The sequence below is a fragment of the Staurois parvus genome, unplaced genomic scaffold, assembly GCF_062004578.1.
Source record: "Staurois parvus isolate SC_StPar_1 unplaced genomic scaffold, SC_StPar_1.0 ptg002497l, whole genome shotgun sequence".
NCBI classification, from domain to species: Eukaryota; Metazoa; Chordata; class Amphibia; order Anura; family Ranidae; genus Staurois; species Staurois parvus.
The window spans coordinates 5001-25638 of record NW_028320293.1 but is presented as its reverse complement, the minus strand read 5'-3'; the positions used below and the strand labels follow the sequence as shown (position 1 = coordinate 25638).

Sequence of the window (20638 nt, the reverse complement as noted above, 5' to 3'; positions counted from 1 at the left end):
TCTTTTGCAAACGTCAAACGTGCTGCAATATTCTTTTTGGACAGCAATGGCTTCCTCCGTGGTGTCCTCCCATGTACTCCATTCTTGTTTCATGTTTTCCTTATTGTAGATGTGTCAACAAAAATGTTAGCATGTGCCAGAGATTTCTGTAGGTCTTTAGCTGACACTCTGGGATTCTTCTTTACCTCATGCAGCATTCTGCGCTGTGCTCTTGCAGTCATTTTTACAGGACGACCACGCCTAGGGAGAGTAGCAACAGTGCTAAACTTTCTCCATTTGTAGACAGTCTGTCTTACCGTGGACACATGAACATCAAGGCTCAAGGAGATACTTTTGTAACCCTTTCCAGCTTCATGCAAGTCAACAATTCTTGATCGTAGGTCTTCTGAGAGCTCTTTTCTGCGAGGCATGGTTCACATCAGACAGTGCTTCTTGAAACCAGTAAACCCAAAACAGGTGTCAGCAACACATCCAATATCATCACACTGATTGGAGTCAAGGTTGGCTCACTCCTGGCTCCAATTAGCTCTGGGAGAAGTCATTAAGCTAGGGCCTCACATACTTTTTCCTCCCTGCACTGTGAATGTTTACATGTTATGTGCAATTAAACCATGGCAACATCTAATGTTTGTGTAGTATTATGTTCAGCAGACTGTGTTCTTCTATTGTTGTGGCTTAGATGATGTTCAGAGCACATTTTATGCCCAATTCATGCAAAACTCCACGTAATCCCAAGGGGTTCACATACTTTTTCTCGCAATTGTATATATATAGAATATATATAGAATGAAAATAAAAATATTTAAACATGTTTAATAGTAATAATTTAGATATAAGTATTTGTATTAAAAATAAAAAATATACTTGTAATAAAAACAATATAAATATCTGTATATATTACTACATATTATTAGAGTAACACTACAATATTTATCTGTAGAAATGTATTTTCCCCGCCTGTCATTCTCCTGTCTCCAATATATATAATAAAAATAAAAAGTATTTAAACATTTAATAAAAATAATTTAGATATATAAATGTAAATATCTGTAATAAGCAGTTAAATATATAAATATCTGTAACAATAAAAGCTGTAAGTAAATGGTTTCATATGATTTTTCTGCATGGCCCTGAGTCACGTGATGAATGTATTTATTTGATGTTTTTAGAAATGTATCATTTAGTCTATTTTCAATATTAGAAGTTGAACATTACAAGATGTATCTGTAGAAATGTATTTCCCTGGATTGTCTTTCTCCTGCCTCTAGAGGACGATGTCTCCCACTCAAATTTTGCACTAGAGAGCTGACCGCGGCGGCCATGTTTCTGGAGACCGCTTTGGGTTATCGGAGGCCGCCAGGCCACAGAAACATGGCTCCTGCGTGAAGGACACATTTTGCACAATCTTTACTGAGGCGTGACAGAACCCGGAAAAAAACACGTGGGACACCCGGAAGTGAAGGTCCATTCATGTCTGCTGCCCTTGGGTTGCAGAAGAGGCTGAGAAGATGTTCCTGACCTCTGTGAGCTGTGAGTGTGACCCCCCCCTCCATCATACCCCATCCTGTCTCCTGTCCTTATATACCCGATCTTCCTCTATTGTGTGTATATATATATATAGTATCTCCTCTCCTAGCAGGGGTCACCATGGTAACATAATGTTCTCTCTTCTCCCCCCCATCAGATGCGAAGAGTAAAGCCAAGTAAGTGGAATGGTGGGAGTCGTGTCTGCGGAAGGTTCCGGATTGTGAGGTCCCCATACACGTGGAGATCAGGCGCCAACTATAGAGGGAAATAGGGGAGTGGTTTATTATAAGTGGGTGTGGCTAATTGGAATTGAGTGTAGATCAATATGTGTGATTACAGGAACGGGGCGCTGTGAGCTTTTATGTTTCCACAAATATTCCCCGGGTGTCTCTACTTTATTTACACCTGGGTGACAACAATGGAGGAAGAGGGGGAAGGTGACAACCTGGGGAAAGAGGGGGGAGGGGAGGTGACAACCTGGGGAAAGAGGGGGGAAGGGAGGTGACAACCTGGGGAAAGTGGGGGGAAGGGAGGTGACAACCTGGGGGAAGGGAGGTGACAACCTGGGGAAAGAGGGGGGAAGGGAGGTGACAACCTGGGGAAAGAGGGGGGAGGGGAGGTGACAACCTGGGGAAGAGAAGGAGAGGGAGGTGACAACCTGGGGAAGGGGAGGTGACAACCTGGAAAAGAGGGGGAAGGTGACAACCTGGGGAAAGAGGGGGGAGGGGAGGTGACAACCTGGGGAAAGAGGGGGGAAGGGAGGTGACAACCTGGGGAAAGAGGGGGGAAGGGAGGTGACAACCTGGGGGAAGGGAGGTGACAACCTGGGGAAAGAGGGGGGAGGGGAGGTGACAACCTGGGGAAAGAGGGGGGAAGGGAGGTGACAACCTGGGGAAAGAGGGGGGAAGGGAGGTGACAACCTGGGGGAAGGGAGGTGACAACCTGGGGAAAGAGGGGGGAGGGGAGGTGACAACCTGGGGAAAGAGGGGGGAAGGGAGGTGACAACCTGGGGAAAGTGGGGGGAAGGGAGGTGACAACCTGGGGGAAGGGAGGTGACAACCTGGGGAAAGAGGGGGGAAGGGAGGTGACAACCTGGGGAAAGAGGGGGGAGGGGAGGTGACAACCTGGGGAAGAGAAGGAGAGGGAGGTGACAACCTGGGGAAGGAGAGGGGGAAGGGGAGGTGACAATCTGGGGAAGGAGAGGGGGAAGGGAAGGTGACAGCCTGGAAAAGAGGGGGAAGGTGAGAACCTAGGGAAGAAGTGGGGAGTGAAGGTGGCAATCTGGGAAAGAGAGGGAGGGGGGTGAGGGAAGGTGGCAACCTGGAGAAGGGGGAAGGAAGGTGACAACCTGGGAAAAGAGAGGGGGAATGGGAGGTGACAACCTGGAAAAGAGGGGGAAGGTGAGAACCTAGGGAAGAGAGGGAGAAGGGAAGGTGACAGCCTGGGGAAGAGAGGGAGAAGGGAAGGTGACAGCCTGGGGAAGAGAGGGAGAAGGGAAGGTGACAGCCTGGGGAAGGAGAGGGGGGAGGGAAGGTGACAGCCTGGGGAAGGAGAGGGGGAAGGGAAGGTGACAGCTTGGGGAAGAGAGGGGGAAGGGAAGGTGACAGCCTGGGGAAGGAGAGGGGGAAGGGAAGGTGACAGCTTGGGGAAGAGAGGGGGAAGGGAAGGTGACAGCCTGGGGAAGGAGAGGGGGAAGGGAAGGTGACAGCTTGGGGAAGAGAGGGGGAAGGGAAGGTGACAGCCTGGGGAAGGAGAGGGGGAAGGGAAGGTGACAGCTTGGGGAAGAGAGGGGGAAGGGAAGGTGACAGCCTGGGGAAGGAGAGGGGGAAGGGAAGGTGACAGCCTGGGGAAGGAGAGGGGGAAGGGAAGGTGACATCCTGAGGAAGGAGAGGGGGAAGGGAAGGTGACAGCCTGGGGAAGGAGAGGGGGAAGGGAAGGTGCAACCTAGGGAAGGAGTGGGGAGGGAAGGTGACAACCTGGGGAAGGGAAGGTGACAACCTGGGGAAGAGAGGGGGAAGGTGACAACCTGGGGAAGAGAGGGGGAAGGGAAGGTGACAACCTGAGGAAGAGAGGGGGAAGGGAAGGTGACAACCTGGGGAAGGAGAGGGGGAAGGGAAGGTGCAACCTAGGGAAGGAGTGGGGAGGGAAGGTGACAACCTGGGGAAGGGAAGGTGACAACCTGGGGAAGAGAGGGGGAAGGTGACAACCTGGGGAAGAGAGGGGGAAGGGAAGGTGACAACCTGGGGAAGAGAGGGGGAAGGGAAGGTGACAACCTGGGGAAGGAGTGGGGAGGGAAGATGAAAACCTATGGAAGGAGTGGGGAGGGAAGGTGACAACCTGGGGAAGGAGAGGGGGAAGGGAAGGTGACAACCTAGGGAAGAGAGGGGGAAGGGAAGGTGACAACCTGGGAAAAGAGGTGGGAGGGAAGGAGGTGCCTATGGTGAATCTGGATTCTTGTAGGCGACAGGTACACTTTATAACTGCCTCCATCTTGTTTCGGTGTCAGGGTTGTCCTGGTCCAGATGATGAGTGCGGCGGGGACCGGCTACTGCTTCAACACCAGGAGGAACAGACTGAAGGACAAACTTATCCTCAGAAAGTACGACCCCGTAGGTAAGATTTCACACGGGAGATATCCCCCCATATATATAACAAGAGCCGGTCTGTCCAATCTAGACGGCCGACTCCTCTATGGCTGTCCATACCAGCCCTGACTTTACTACCTACTCAGCCACTGACCTGGAACAAGCATGCAGCCAGTGAAATGAGAGCTGCTGATCCACATGCATGCTCGGGGTCAGTGACGGACAAGCGTGTTTCTATGTGAAGTGTTGGATGGACTATGAATAGGATGAAGATGTCGTCAGGTTAGTTTTTGGTGTCTCTTTGGAAGATTTCCCAACAATTCCAATCCCAGAGACCCAACAGGAAGTGAGAACAAATCTCTCCAAAGAACCGACCCCCCCCCCCCCCGGCCCTGAAACAAGTGTCCCCATTGGAAGATTTCCCCTCACCTCCTGTTCCTGGAGATATTAAATAAGCCGCTCGGAGGCCCCGCCCTTTTCTGGCATTTTTTGTTTCCGTGTCACAATCAGTATTTGTTTGCTAGAACATTTTTTAGAACCCCCAAACATGATACATTTTTTTATAAAGCAGAGGCCCCAGAGAATAAATTGGTGGGTGCTGCAATTTTTTGGTTTTTGCACTGCAGTTTTTCAAATGCATTTTTTGGGGGCAAAAAGAATACACTTTTTTGAATTTTTTGCAAAAAAACACAATACAGGAACCATTTCTAGGGAGGGAAGGTGACAACCTGAGGAAAAGAGGGGGAAGGGAAGGTGACAAACTTGGGAAGAGAGGGGGAAGGGAAGGTGACAACCTGGGGAAGAGAAGGGGAAGGGAAGGTGACAACCTGGGGAAAAGAGGGGGAAGGGAAGGTGACAAACTTGGGAAGAGAGGGGGAAGGGAAGGTGACAACCTGGGGAAGAGAAGGGGAAGGGAAGGTGACAACCTGGGGAAAAGAGGGGGAAGGGAAGGTGACAACCTGGGGAAAAGAGGGGGAAGGGAAGGTGACAAACTTGGGAAGAGAGGGGGAAGGGAAGGTGACAACCTGGGGAAGAGAAGGGGAAGGGAAGGTGACAACCTGGGGAAAAGAGGGGGAAGGGAAGGTGACAACCTGGGGAAAAGAGGGGGAAGGGAAGGTGACAAACTTGGGAAGAGAGGGGGAAGGGAAGGTGACAACCTGGGGAAGAGAAGGGGAAGGGAAGGTGACAGCCTGGGGAAGGGAAGGTGACAACCTGGGGAAGACAGGGGGAAGGGAAGGTGACAAACTTGGGAAGAGAGGGGGAAGGGAAGGTGACAACCTGGGGAAGGGAAGGTGACAACCTGGGGAAGAGAGGGGGAAGGGAAGGTGACAAACTTGGGAAGAGAGGGGGAAGGGAAGGTGACAAACTTGGGAAGAGAGGGGGAAGGGAAGGTGACAACCTGGGGAAGAGAAGGGGAAGGGAAGGTGACAACCTGGGGAAAAGAGGGGGAAGGGAAGGTGACAAACTTGGGAAGAGAGGGGGAAGGGAAGGTGACAAACTTGGGAAGAGAGGGGGAAGGGAAGGTGACAACCTGGGGAAGAGAAGGGGAAGGGAAGGTGATAACCTGGGGAAGAGAGGGGGAAGGGAAGGTGACAACCTGGGGAAGAGAGGGGGAAGGGAAGGTGACAACCTGGGGAAGGGAAGGTGACAACCTGGGGAAGGGAAGGCGACAACCTGGGGAAGGGAAGGTGACAACCTGGGTAAGAGAGGGGGAAGGGAAGGTGACAACCTGGGTAAGAGAGGGGGAAGGGAAGGTGACCACCTGGGGAAAAGAGGGGGAAGGTGACCACCTGGGGAAAAGAGGGGGAAGGGAAGGTGACCACCTGGGGAAAAGAGGGGGAAGAGGGGGGGGAGGGAAGGTGACAACCTGGGGAAGAAGTGGGGGGAAGGGAAGGAGTGGGGAGGGAAGGTGACAACCTGGGGAAGAGAGGGGGAAGGGAAAGTGACAACCTGGGGAAGGAGAGCAATTTTTTTATCACATGGTTTTTGCACTGCGGTTTTTCAAATGCATTTTTTTGGGGAGAAAAGAATACACTTTTTTGGAATTTTAATGCAAAACCCCCCCACAATACATTACATGTCACATTTTAAAATATCGTCTGCCTGTGCAATGGTGACAAACAACGATAAAGGGAAGGAGAAAGGGAGACGGAAGGCGACAACCTGGGGAAGGGGGAGGGAAGGCGACAACCTGGGGAAGGGAGAGGGAAGGCGACAACCTGGGGAAGGGAGAGGGAAGGCGACAACCTGGGGAAGGGAGAGGGAAGGCGACAACCTGGGGAAGGGAGAGGGAAGGCGACAACCTGGGGAAGGGGGAGGGAAGGCGACAACCTGGGGAAGGGAGAGGGAAGGCGACAACCTGGGGAAGGGGGAGGGAAGGCGACAACCTGGGGAAGGGAGAGGGAAGGCGACAACCTGGGGAAGGGAGAGGGAAGGCGACAACCTGGGGAAGGGAGAGGGAAGGCGACAACCTGGGGAAGGGAGAGGGAAGGCGACAACCTGGGGAAGGGAGAGGGAAGGCGACAACCTGGGGAAGGAGAGGGGGGAGGAGAGGAGATCTGCTGCTAGAATGGCTGCCCGTGATCTGATGCTTGGCGGTGATACGATCGCTGTTTGCCTGCGTGCGGGACTCACGTGTGCATTCGCCTTTGCCAGGCTGCAACATAACATTGAAAACAGTGACGGGGGTGTGAATACTTTCTGAATGTATATATCACGGGGGAGGTGTCGCTCAGATTATGAACCCCCGCCAGCCCATGATTATTCTCCTAATGCACCCATGTCACTGTGCTGAGCCCATCGCAGGAGGAGTTCTGTACTAACACCCAGTTGTCTGATTTCCTTTGTCTCAGTGAAGCAGCATGTTCTGTTCTTGGAGAAGAAGAAAGTCCGATCCATATAATTCCTGGTGTCACTCGGATCACATGGGCGCTGTCCGGGGTGGAGGGAGAGGATGACGCTGGTATCGAGGACCCGGGACTGATCTACGCAGAACAATGGAGAGGGCAGACAGCCAATCTATCTCCTCCGCCATCAGCCCATCTCGCCATCTTCCTGCCGCGTCCAGCGAACGGATCTACGGAGAGCAGACTTTCCTCCCAAGGTTCTCCCTTATTTATGTTGGCTGACGCTCTTCTTGGAATTTTTTTTTTTTTTTTTTACACCAATAAAAATAATTTTTCTCATTGTTTGCAGAGATCTCTCCCTGAGTGTAATGTATGGAGACACATGATGGGCTTGGAAGCCGACATGACATGTTCCCCACACCTCTGTGTATATAAACAGCACAGATACCCCCATTTCCTGACCCGGCCATTTTTTGTGATACGGCGCTGGGTTACTTTAACTGACAATTGCGCGGTCACGTTGTACATAAATACAATTTATGTCATTTTGTTTTTTTCCCCACAGAAATAGAGCTTTCTTTTGGTGGCATTTGATATTTTTTGCGCTCTATAAACAAAAAGACCGACAATTTAAAAAAAAAATATATATATATATTTTTGACTATAAAACATATCCAGTAAAAAAATAAAATTTCTTTATAAATTTAGGCCAAAATGTATTCTGCTCCATGTCTTTGCTAAAAAAAAAAATCCCAATACATTGGAAATATAGTTTACAAATATTCTTCCCAAATATATTGACATATATTTGAAATGCTACCATTTTGGCCGTATTCAATATATTTTAAAATATATTTCAATAAATATATATATATATATATACAGTGTCTGTGTAAAAATATTTTTAAATATACTTTAAAAAATGTTTAACATATTTTTACATATATTTGTAAATGCATTCCAAAAATGTGCAAATATATATATATATATATATATACACAGTGCAGGAAATGCGTATTTGCTCCCCGGCTTATTTTGAATGTTCCCCCCTCACACAGAAATGATCGGTCTAACAATGGAATGTTAGCCCCTCACACAGAAATGATCGGTCTAACAATGGAATGTTGGCCCCTCACACAGAAACGATCGGTCTAACAATGGAATGTTCCCCCCTCACACAGAAACGATCGGTCTAACAATGGAATGTTCGCCCCTCACACAGAAATGATCGGTCTAACAATGGAATGTTCGCCCCTCACACAGAAACGATCGGTCTAACAATGGAATGTTCGCCCCTCACACAGAAATGATCGGTCTAACAATGGAATGTTCGCCCCTCACACAGAAACGATCGGTCTAACAATGGAATGTTCGCCCCTCACACAGAAACGATCGGTCTAACAATGGAATGTTCGCCCCTCACACAGAAATGATCGGTCTAACAATGGAATGTTCGGTGTAACACTGAGAGACAGAATACAACAACAAATTCAGCAGAAATGCGTCTAACAAATGATGACGGATCTGCATGTTCATGAGGGAAAGAAGGATTTGATCCCCTATCATTCAGCAGGATTTCTGGCTCCCAGGTGTCTCTCATACAGGTAACAAGCTGAGATTAGAAGCAGTCTCTTAAAGGGAGTGCTGCTAATCTCATTTTGTTACCTGTATAAAAGACACCTGTCCACAGGAGCCATCAAACCATCAGATTCCAAACTCTCCACCATGGCAAAGACCAAAGAGCTGTCCAAGGATGTCAGGGACAAGATGGTAGACCTACACAAGGCTGGACTGGGCTACCAAACTATGGCCAAGCAGCTTGGTGAGAAGGTGACAACAGTTGGTGCAATCATTCACAAATGGAAGAAACACAAAACAAGTGTCAGTCTCCCTAGGTCTGGTGCACCATGCAAGATCTCACCTCGTGGAGTGTCAATGATCATGAGAACAGTGAGGAATCATCCCAGAACTACACGTGAGGATCTTGTCAATGATCTCCAGGCAGCTGGGACCACAGTCACCAAGAAAACAATTGGTAACACACTACGCCGACAAGGACTGAAATCCTGCAGTGCCCGCAAGGTCCCTCTGCTCAGGAAAGTACATGTCCAGCCCGTCTGAAGTCTGCCACTGAACATCTGAATGATGCCGAGGAGGACTGGTGGGAAGTGTTGTGGTCAGAGGAGACCAAAATCCAGCTCTTTGGCATCAACTCAACTTGCCGTGTTTGGAGGAGGAGGAATGCTGCCTATGACCCCAAGAACACCATCCCAACTGTGAAACATGGTGGTGGAAACATTCTGCTTTGGGGGTGTTTTTCTGCTAAGGGGACAGGACAACTGCACCACATCAAAGGGACGATGGACGGGGCAATGTACCCTCAAATCTTGTGTGAGAACCTTCTTCCCTCAGCTAGGGCATTGAAAATGGGTCATGGAGGGGTGTTCCAGCATGACAATGACCCAAAACACACGGCCAAGGCAACAAAGGAGCGGCTCAAGAAGAAGCACATTAAGGTCCTGGAGTGGCCTAGCCAGTCTCCAGACCTTCATCCGATGGAAAATCTGTGGAGGGAGCTGAAAGTTCGAGTTGCCAAACATCAGTCACCAAACCTTAATGACTTGGAGAGGATCTGCCAAGAGTAGTGGGCCAAAATCCCTCCTGAGATGTGTGCGAACCTGGGGGCCAACTCCAGGAAACGTCTGACCTCTGTGATTGCCAACAAGGGATTGGCCACCAAGTACTAAGTCATGTTTTGTGAAGGGGATCAAATCCTTCTTTCCCTCATGAACATGCAGATCCGTCATCATTTGTTAGACGCATTTCTGCTGAATTTGTTGTTGTATTCTGTCTCTCAGTGTTACACCGAACATTCCATTGTTAGACCGATCATTTCTGTGTGAGGGGCGAACATTCCATTGTTAGACCGATCGTTTCTGTGTGAGGGGCGAACATTCCATTGTTAGACCGATCGTTTCTGTGTGAGGGGCGAACATTCCATTGTTAGACCGATCATTTCTGTGTGAGGGGCGAACATTCCATTGTTAGACCGATCGTTTCTGTGTGAGGGGCGAACATTCCATTGTTAGACCGATCGTTTCTGTGTGAGGGGCGAACATTCCGTTGTTAGACCGATCGTTTCTGTGTGAGGGGCGAACATTCCATTGTTAGACCGATCATTTCTGTGTGAGGGGCGAACATTCAGCATCAGGGGGGAGCAAATACGCATTTCCTTCACCGAGTGTGTGTGTATATATATGAAAACATTTTTAAACATACATTTCAAATATACTGCATGTCTTTAAAAATACAAATCTGTATTTTTGGAATGCATTTACAGATATATGTAAAAATATATTTTAAAATTACTTTTTTATATGTTATAAAAATCTAAAGAATATATTTAACAAATATGTTTTTGAAAATACTTTTCATATATTTTGTAATATATAAAAAACGCATTTCAGCATGCAGTGTGTGTTTGTGTTTGTATATATGAATTTTTTTTTTTTTTTACTAATGGTGATCAGCAAATTAAAATGGGACTGTGATAGTGTGGCGGGCAGTCTGACACTAACTGATGCTGGGGGGAACTGACTAACTGACATCACCAGTGACAATACTATACACTGTACTAATGACACCGGATGGGAAGGGGTTAACTGTGTGCCTAATAATGTAATGTGTGCTGATTTTACTGACAGATCTCTACGTTTCTAATCCCTGCTTTGCAGGGATGAGAAACACAGGGATCGATCCCTCTGTGCAGAGCTGTGTGTTGTTTGTCAACACAGAGCTCTGGGCTGTGATTGAAAACAGCTGATCAGCAGGTCCCGGGCTTGAAGGACTGTAAACTGGAAGACAACCTCACCAGAACAGTAGAGGAATTGAAGAGCCCTGACCTCAGCCCTACTAAACACCTTTGGAAGAACATTGATACCTGACCTCCCCAATGTTCTTTTGGCTGAATGGATGCAAATCCCAACAGACACACTCCAAAAGATTTTGGGAAGCCTTCCCAGAAGAGTGGTCCCAGCTCCATAAAGACATGGTTTGACCAGTTTGGTGTGGAGAAACGTGAGTGTCCTGCACAGAGCCCTGACCTCAACCCTAATGAAAACCTTTGGGATGAATTAGAGTGAGCCAGGTCCTCCCACCCAACATCTCCTTGAAGACATGGATGATGAGTTTGGTGTGGAGGAACTTGAGTGGCCTTCAGAGCTCCGACCTCATCAGCTTCGTGAGCCAAGTCTTCTCATCCAACATCGGTACTCAACCTAACGAATGCATAAAAATTCCCAGTCAATCTTCAAGATCTAGAAAACCTCACCAGAACAGGAACTCGAGAGCCCTGACCTCAGCCCTACTAAACACCTTTGGATGAACATTGATACCTGACCTCCCCAATGTTCTTTTGGCTGAATGGACACAAATCCCAACAGACACACTCCAAAATATTTTGGGAAGCCTTCGTAGAAGAGTGGACCCAGCTCCACAAAGACATGGTTTGACCAGTTTGGTGTGGAGAAACCTGAGTGTCCTGCACAGAGCCCTGACCTAAATCAATACCTTTGGGGTGAATTGGAACTTCGATTTCGAGCCAGATCTTCTCATACAACATCAGTACCTGTCCTTAACCATAGTGAATGCGTTTGGGATGAATTGAAAGACTGACTGCAAGCCAAGTCTTTTTTTTTTTTTTTTTTTTTATTTGGCGCCCAACGTGAGGCCTAACAGGCAAACCAGTTCTTCTCATCCAACATCATTGTAGAAAGTCTTCCCAGAAGAGTGGAGAAACTCAAGAGTCCTGACCTCAACCCCACTGAACACCTTTGGGATGGATTGGATGCCAATTGTAGGCAAGGTCTTCTTATCTAACTCCATGTTAATGGCCTCGGGGGAAGTGTGGGCAACTCCAATGACCATGGGGGAAGTGTGGGCAACTCCATATTGATGGTCAATGGGGGAGATTGGGCAACTCCATATTGATGGCCAATGGGGGGAGATTGTGCAACTCCATATTAATGGCCAATGGGGGGAAGGTGGGAAACTCAAATGACCAAGGGGGAAGTGTAGGCAACGCCATATTGATGGCAAATGGAGGGAAATAGGGCAACCCTGTATTAATGACCAATGGGGGGAAGGTGGGCAACTCCATATTAATGGGCAATGGGGGGAAGGTGGGAAACTCCAATGACCATGGGGGAAGTGTAGGCAACTTCATATTGATGGTCAGTGGGGGGAAGGTGGGAAACTCCAATGTCCATGGGGGAAGTGTAGGCAACTCCATATTGGTGGCCAGTGGGGGGAAATTGGGCAACTCCATTTTGATGGCCAATGGGGAAAGGTGGAAAACTTCAATGACCATGGGGGAAGTGTAGGCATCTCCATATTGATAGCCAATGGGGGGGAGATTGGGCAACTCCATATTAATGGCCAATGGGGGGAAGGTGGGAAACTCCAATGACCATGGGGGAAGTGTAGGCAACTCCATATTGATGGCCAATGGGGGAAAATTGGGCAACTCCATATTAATGGTCAATAGGGGGAAGGTGGGAAACTTCAATGACCATGAGGGAAGTGTAGGCATCTCCATATTGATAGCCAATGGGGGGAGATTGGGCAACTCCATATTAATGGTCAATGGGGGGAAGGTGGGAAACTCCAATGATCATCGGGGAAGTGTAGGCAACTTCATATTGAAGGCCAATGGGGTGAGATTGGGCAACTCCATATTAATGACCATGGGAGGGGGACAGCTCCATATTAATGGCCATGGGAGGGGGACAGCTCCATATTAATGGCCATGGGAGGGGGACAGCTCCATATTAGAAGCCATGGGAGGGGGACAGCTCCATATTAATGGCCATGGGAGGGGGACAGCTCCATATTAGAAGCCATGGTTTGCAATGGGATGTCCACCATGAAGGTGTGATGGTCAGGTGTCCACCAACCTTCCTCTATATGGCCCCTACTACAGAAGAACGTCATAATCACCTCCAGTAAGAAGAAAGCTACTACATTATAGGTTCCGTTCATTTTTATTTTAAGTCACACGATTGTCATTTTTAAACCATTTTGGACGCTCACTTGTTTGAACCCGGCCTGTGTGTGGGCGTTCAGAAGGGGTCGTCTCAGGTTACCAAAGAGGAACAAGTCCATTTTCCGAGTCGGCGTGGAGAAGAGACGACGGTTTCCTCTAGAAGATATCCTGAGGAAGGTCCTTCCTGGACGGATAGGATGTCTGCGTTCCTGCGGACTGGACGCTCACTGACGCAATGTGGTTTGACCTCTTCACCATTTCTTCGATGCTGAGATGAGGATCCTGGGCGAGGTAGAAGGCCAACGCCCCAATAAAGCTGTCTCCGGCCCCCTGGAAGGAAAGAGGGGCCACAGTGAGAGGTGTCAGGGTCACATGATATACAGACAGCGATGACTCTACGTATCAGTGGCTTCATGTTAAAGGAACAGTACACAGTGTGACACCGGGGACCAATGAAGGGAAGGGGTCACAGGAAGAGGCGTGGCCTCATTATCATAAACAAACAGTACACAGTGTGACACCGGGGACCAATGAAGGGAAGGGGTCACAGGAAGAGGCGTGGCCTCATTATCATACACAAACAGTACACAGTGTGACACCAGGAACCAATGAAGGGAAGAAGGGGTCACAGGAAGAGGCGTGGCCTCATTATCATACACAGTACACAGTGTGACACCGGGGACCAATGAAGGGAAGAAGGGGTCACAGGAAGAGGCGTGGCCTCATTATCATACACAAACAGTACACAGTGTGACACCAGGAACCAATGAAGGGAAGAAGGGGTCACAGGAAGAGGCGTGGCCTCATTATCATACACAGTACACAGTGTGACACCGGGGACCAATGAAGGGAAGAAGGGGTCACAGGAAGAGGCGTGGCCTCATTATCATACACAAACAGTACACAGTGTGACACCAGGAACCAATGAAGGGAAGAAGGGGTCACAGGAAGAGGCGTGGCCTCATTATCATACACAGTACACAGTGTGACACCGGGGACCAATGAAGGGAAGAAGGGGTCACAGGAAGAGGCGTGGCCTCATTATCATACACAGACAGTACACAGTGTGACACCAGGAACCAATGAAGGGAAGAAGGGGTCACAGGAAGAGGCGTGGCCTCATTATCATACACAGTACACAGTGTGACACCGGGGACCAATGAAGGGAAGAAGGGGTCACAGGAAGAGGCGTGGCCTCATTATCATACACAAACAGTACACAGTGTGACACCAGGAACCAATGAAGGGAAGAAGGGGTCACAGGAAGAGGCGTGGCCTCATTATCATACACAGTACACAGTGTGACACCGGGGACCAATGAAGGGAAGAAGGGGTCACAGGAAGAGGCGTGGCCTCATTATCATACACAAACAGTACACAGTGTGACACCAGGAACCAATGAAGGGAAGAAGGGGTCACAGGAAGAGGCGTGGCCTCATTATCATACACAGTACACAGTGTGACACCGGGGACCAATGAAGGGAAGAAGGGGTCACAGGAAGAGGCGTGGCCTCATTATCATACACAGACAGTACACAGTGTGACACCAGGAACCAATGAAGGGAAGAAGGGGTCACAGGAAGAGGCGTGGCCTCATTATCATACACAGTACACAGTGTGACACCGGGGACCAATGAAGGGAAGAAGGGGTCACAGGAAGAGGCGTGGCCTCATTATCATACACAGACAGTACACAGTGTGACACCGGGGACCAATGAAAGACGTTCCACAGAACCCGCGTACCAACGTTCCAGGACCGCTTCCTGCTGCGTACAGCCATCACGCATTAGAGTGCACCAGGGGCCCCCACATGTGCATGGATGTATGCTCCGAACACGCTACACGCATGAAGCCCAAATCTTCAATGTCATTTATACCACTGACAGCTAGAATATAAATGATAGGATTGGTCATAATGGGCATAGTGGGGGTACCAACCTAGGAACTCAGCACAGGGATGTTGGGAACCCCTCATAATGGGCACAATAGGTGTACAGACCCGGGAACTCAGCACAGGGATGGTGGGAACCCCTCATAATGGGCACAGCGGGCGTACAGACCCGGGAACTCAGCACAGAGATGGTGGAAACCCCTCATAATGGGCACAGCGGGCGTACAGACCCGGGAACTCAGCACAGGGATGGTGGGAACCCCTCATAATGGGCACAGCGGGCGTACAGACCCAGGAACTCAGCACAGGGATGGTGGGAACCCCTCATAATGGGCACAGCGGGCGTACAGACCCGGGAACTCAGCACAGGGATGGTGGGAACCCCTCATAATGGGCACAGCGGGCGTACAGACCCGGGAACTCAGCACAGGGATGGTGGAAACCCCTCATAATGGGCACAGCAGGCGTACAGACCCGGGAACTCAGCACAGGGATGGTGGGAACCCCTCATTATGGGTACAGCGGGCGTACAGACCCGGGAACTCAGCACAGGGATGGTGGGAACCCCTCATAATGGGCACAGCGGGTGTACAGACCCGGGAACTCAGCACAGGGATGGTGGGAACCCCTCATACTGTTATGCCTACTTAGGAGCTGGGAGCCAGCCTGTCATCACTGGGACTTCAGGGTTAATATGGGGATTTTCCATGGCCTCTCCCAGGGTCCAGTTGGGCTCCTTGTGGATGGAAAGTGAAGACAGAGAAGGATTTGATGGCTTTGGCCGGCGCTGTCAGTCTCTGGGCACCGATTGGTCGGATCTGAGCCAAGCACGCTCATTAAATGCAGGAATAATATCCCGGCCGGCTCGCCATTGTTCTCCGTGTTCCTATAAATCTTCGTCTAGACGCTATTTATTGATGTGATTTCCACCTCACAGGCAGAACTCGTCCTAAACGGAAGATCGACCTCCCCGCCCCCCCCCCCCCCCCCCGCACCCCATACCGCCCCCCCCTCCCCGCGCCCCCTGATCTCCATTGTGGAAAAGCCTTTCCTGTTGGCAGCGCTGCCAGTCCAGAGAACGCGGAATATTCTAGAAGATGACTGATGGTTCTGCTTCTGCAATCTACACCCCTCTGACCATCTCCTGTACTGTGTCCGCAGTCTCTGGTCATCTCCTGTACTGTGTCCGCAGTCTCTGGTCATCTCCTGTACTGTGTCCGCAGTCTCTGGTCATCTCCTGTACTGTGTCCGCAGTCTCTGGTCATCCCCTGTACTGTGTCCGCAGTCTCTGGTCATCTCCTGTACTATGTCTGCAGTCTCTGGTCATCTCCTGTACTATGTCTGCAGTCTCTGGTCATCTCCTGTACTATGTCCGCAGTCTCTGGTCATCTCCTGTACTATGTCCGCAGTCTCTGGTCATCTCCTGTACTATGTCCGCAGTCTCTGGTCATCTCCTGTACTGTGTCCGCAGTCTCTGGTCATCTCCTGTACTGTGTCCGCAGTCTCTGGTCATCTCCTGTACTGTGTCCGCAGTCTCTGGTCATCTCCTGTACTGTGTCCGCAGTCTCTGGTCATCTCCTGTACTGTGTCCGCAGTCTCTGGTCATCTCCTGTACTGTGTCCGCAGTCTCCGGTCATCTCCTGTACTATGTCCGCAGTCTCCGGTCATCTCCTGTACTATGTCTGCAGTCTCTGGTCATCTCCTGTACTATGTCTGCAGTCTCTGGTCATCTCCTGTACTGTGTCTGCAGTCTCCGGTCATCTCCTGTACTATGTCTGCAGTCTCTGGTCATCTCCTGTACTGTGTCCGCAGTCTCTGGTCATCTCCTGTACTATGTCTGCAGTCTCTGGTCATCTCCTGTACTGTGTCCGCAGTCTCTGGTCATCCCCTGTACTATGTCCGCAGTCTCTGGTCATCTCCTGTACTGTGTCCGCAGTCTCTGGTCATCTCCTGTACTGTGTCTGCAGTCTCTGGTCATCTCCTGTACTGTCTGCAGTCTCTGGTCATCTCCTGTACTATGTCCGCAGTCTCTGGTCATCTCCTGTACTATGTCCGCAGTCTCTGGTCATCTCCTGTACTGTGTCCGCAGTCTCTGGTCATCTCCTGTACTGTGTCTGCAGTCTCTGGCCATCTCCTGTACTGTGTCCGCAGTCTCTGGTCATCTCCTGTACTATGTCCGCAGTCTCTGGTCATCCCCTGTACTGTGTCCGCAGTCTCTGGTCATCTCCTGTACTATGTCCGCAGTCTCTGGTCATCCCCTGTACTATGTCCGCAGTCTCTGGTCATCTCCTGTACTGTGTCCGCAGTCTCTGGTCATCTCCTGTACTGTGTCTGCAGTCTCTGGTCATCTCCTGTACTATGTCCGCAGTCTCTGGTCATCTCCTGTACTATGTCCGCAGTCTCTGGTCATCTCCTGTACTGTGTCCGCAGTCTCTGGTCATCTCCTGTACTGTGTCTGCAGTCTCTGGCCATCTCCTGTACTGTGTCCGCAGTCTCTGGTCATCTCCTGTACTATGTCCGCAGTCTCTGGTCATCTCCTGTACTGTGTCCGCAGTCTCTGGTCATCTCCTGTACTGTGTCCGCAGTCTGCAGTCTCTGAATGGCCTGTGGATGAGGACGTGTCCGGGCGACTCCTGCATGCTCTGCGGCTTTGGCAGCACATTGGAGGCGAGATGCGGGGTATCGGCCATAGGGGGCGCCGTCATTCTCTCCCTCTCAGGTGGTGGGACCTCTGTGGGAACCTGCTCACCTCCTCACTGAGTCACCCAGCCAATCCAGGGTCAGCGATTAACCCCGACATTCCTGGGCCATGACGCACCCAGCGTCATAATCCCCCCCGTTCACCGCCGCAATGCGACTTCAAAGGAGCCGAATCTGCAGGCGCATTCCTTCCCAGAACTCCCCTCCATCTGTGGTCAGGAGGGAGATGATCATTAATGGGGAACGGCCCAGATGTACCCCCCATGGCCTGCGGGCGACTTCCAAATACCTGGGGGGGAGGGGCGCCCTATTAATCACCCCCAAGTTCTATAGAAAGTCCCGCCCACTCGCTGCGATCAGAGGAACTCCGGTGACACCGCGGTATGGCGAGGAGAATTTGTGGTCGGCGATGACACCGCTGATAATTGTGGATGCAGACCGGACCGCATGGCATTCACATAACTTCACCGGGCGCACCGCTGCGATTTAAAATCACACAATTTGTGTGCGATTTCAGAGCGACTTCAGGTGCGATTGCGACTTGTGAAGATTTTCAATGACTTGCGGTGCGATTTGCATTATATTCAACAAAACTGCAGAAAAAGTCACGCAAGAGCGACTTTAGAAATCGCGCCGCAGTGTACTACCCGACTATCGCACTGATAGGACCTTTCTAATTGCGGGCCATAGGTTGCGACTTGACATGCGATTTGCAAGTCGCATGGCATGGGAAATCGCACCCAGCATGACCGGGGACTTAATGGGCTGTAGAGCGTTTCTGCGAACTGGAAAACCTACCGAAATCCGCATAAGTGCCCGGTCATCGCAGCTGAAATCGCATCTAATGAATGCGAATGTCGGCGTCTGAACAACGCCAGTTTTAAATCACTGCGGTGTGACCGGGGACTTAGGTGCCAATTGAAATCGCAGCTGAAATCGCATCTAATGAATGCGAATGTCGGTAACTTGCCATGCGATTTTCAAGTCACATGGCATAGCAAATCGCATGCCAAGTTGCAGTCGGTGTGACCGTGGTCTTATTGCTACTGGGGAAGATTTGCAACGATTTCTTGCGATTTGCATTGTATTCTATGGAGGTGAAATCGCAACAAAACTGCAGAAAACGTCACGCAAGAACGACTTTAGAAATCGCACCGATATGATTGCAGTAATTGCGGACCATAAGGTGCGACTTGCCATGCGATTTGAAAGTCGCATGGCATGGCAAATCACATGCCAAGTCGCATCTGGTGTGACTGGGGGACTTATTGCTTCTTGTGAAGATTTTCACTGATTTCATGCGATTTGCATTGTATTCTATGGAGGTGAAATCGCAACAAAATGGCAAGAACGACTTTAGAAATCACACCGCAGCAAATCGCACGTGTAAAGTCGCCCGACATTCACCTTCATTAGATGCGATTTCAGGTGCGATGACCGGGCACTTATGCGGATTTCGGTAGGTTTTCCAGTTCCCAGAAACGCACTGAAGCCCTTTAAGTCCCCGGTCACGCTGGCTGCGACTTGCATGCGGCTTTCAAATCGCATGGCAATCCACACCCTATTGTTCGCAATCACAGCGGTCACATTGGTGCGATTCGACTTGGTGGGAGTCGCACCGATCTGTAAAGTAGTGCATGCGCGACTTCATAGACATCTGTGTACCACCCGACTATACTGCTGTAATTGCGGACCATAGGATTTGCAAGTCACATGGCATGGCAAAACGCATGCCAAGTCGCACCCGATGTGACCGCGGACTTATTGCTACCTGTGAAAATTTTCAACGATTTCTTGCGATTTGCAGAGCGATTTCCATTATATTCTATGTATGCGAAATCGCAATCAACTGCAGAAAAAGTCGCACAAGAATGACTTTAGAAATCGCACGTTAAGACGCCGACATTCACATTCATTAGATGTGATTTCAACTCGCAAATCGCACCTGAGATCGCACCGGTATGGCTGGGCCACTTTAGTGCATTTTCCACTCTCTGGCACTAAAGTTGCATCCAAGTCCCACCCAACCAAAGTTGCATCCAAGTCCCACCCATCCAAAGTCGCATCAAAGTTGCATCCAAGTCTCACCCATCCAAAGTCACATCAAAGTTGCATCCAAATCCCACCCATCCAAAGTCGCATCAAAGTTGCATCCAAGTCTCACCCATCCAAAGTCGCATCAAAGTTGCATCCAAGTCTCACCCATCCAAAGTCGCATCAAAGTTGCATCCAAGTCTCACCCATCCAAAGTTGCATCAAAGTTGCATCCAAATCCCACCCTTCCAAAGTCGCATCAAAGTTGCATCCAAATCCCACCCATCCAAAGTCGCATCCAAGTCGCATCCAAGTCTCACCCATCCAAAGTCACATCAAAGTTGCATCCAAATCCCACCCATCCAAAGTCGCATCAAAGTTGCATCCAAGTCCCACCCATCCAAAGTCGCATCAAAGTTGCATCCAAGTCTCACCCATCCAAAGTCGCATCAAAGTTGCATCCAAGTCTCACCCATCCAAAGTCACATCAAAGTTGCATCCAAATCCCACCCATCCAAAGTTCCATGAAAGTTGATTCAAAGTCCCACCCATCCAAAGTCGCATCAAAGTTGCATCCAAATCCCGCTCATCCAAAGTCGCATGAAAGTCAACACTAGGAAAAAAACGCAAAACACATCAAGATCGTGTCCAAACGCTTGTTGAAAAACGCACCACAAAACGCATTGCGAAGTCGCACAATCTGCATTGAGGTGAACCTAGCGTCATGCAGATTTCAGTGCGATTTCCAGTTAGCAGAAACGCAGTCCAGTCCTATGGTTTCCAATGGGGTCTAGTTCATATCTGTGCACTCTGAGTCGCTGCGATTTTTATTAAAGGGTCGGGGATTTTTTTTCCTGCGTTTTTTTTGTGCAATAGATTTTGATGGAACTGCACCAAAGCACTGCTTTTTTGATGCGTTTTATGTTTTTTTTTGTCAATAGGATAGTATGAGTTCTGTTCACATAGTGCGACTTTGAATGAGTGCAACTTGGATGCGACTTTACAATCTCTG

General features: G+C 49.7%; 1 protein-coding gene and 1 long non-coding RNA gene across 4 annotated transcripts in view; one reads left to right on the top strand and one right to left on the bottom strand.

Moving 5' to 3' along the window:
* The first annotated feature begins 1402 nt into the window (after window positions 1-1402).
* Window positions 1403-7306, top strand: MRPL33 (mitochondrial ribosomal protein L33). The gene is made up of 4 exons (XM_089666057.1): window positions 1403-1530; window positions 1685-1703; window positions 4034-4140; window positions 6965-7306. The coding sequence occupies exons 1-4, from the start codon at window positions 1509-1511 to the stop codon at window positions 7012-7014; spliced, it is 198 nt and encodes a 65-aa protein (XP_089522183.1). The 5' UTR covers window positions 1403-1508; the 3' UTR covers window positions 7015-7306.
* Window positions 7307-12980: 5674 nt separating this feature from the next.
* The window catches only part of LOC149430721 (uncharacterized), an 11639-nt gene continuing 3981 nt past the window's right edge, over window positions 12981-20638 (bottom strand). The window contains exons 1-3 of one of the 3 annotated variants that reach the window (XR_016309468.1): window positions 17642-17981; window positions 14745-14887; window positions 12981-13331 (exon numbers count right to left, since the gene is read on the bottom strand). This is a non-coding gene — a long non-coding RNA (uncharacterized LOC149430721). Of the gene's footprint in view, window positions 13332-14744; window positions 15336-17641; window positions 17982-20638 lie in introns of those variants that run through there. The other 2 variants (XR_016309467.1, XR_016309469.1) reach the window with 2 other exon arrangements.

Bases quoted from the DNA above. Each gene is read 5' to 3' on its own strand.
- MRPL33 (XM_089666057.1), top strand. From the start codon at position 1,509: ATGTTCCTGACCTCTGTGAGCT. The intron at 4,141-6,964 runs GTAAGATTTCAC...CCTTTGTCTCAG, and splicing joins CAGAAAGTACGACCCCGTAG to TGAAGCAGCATGTTCTGTTC.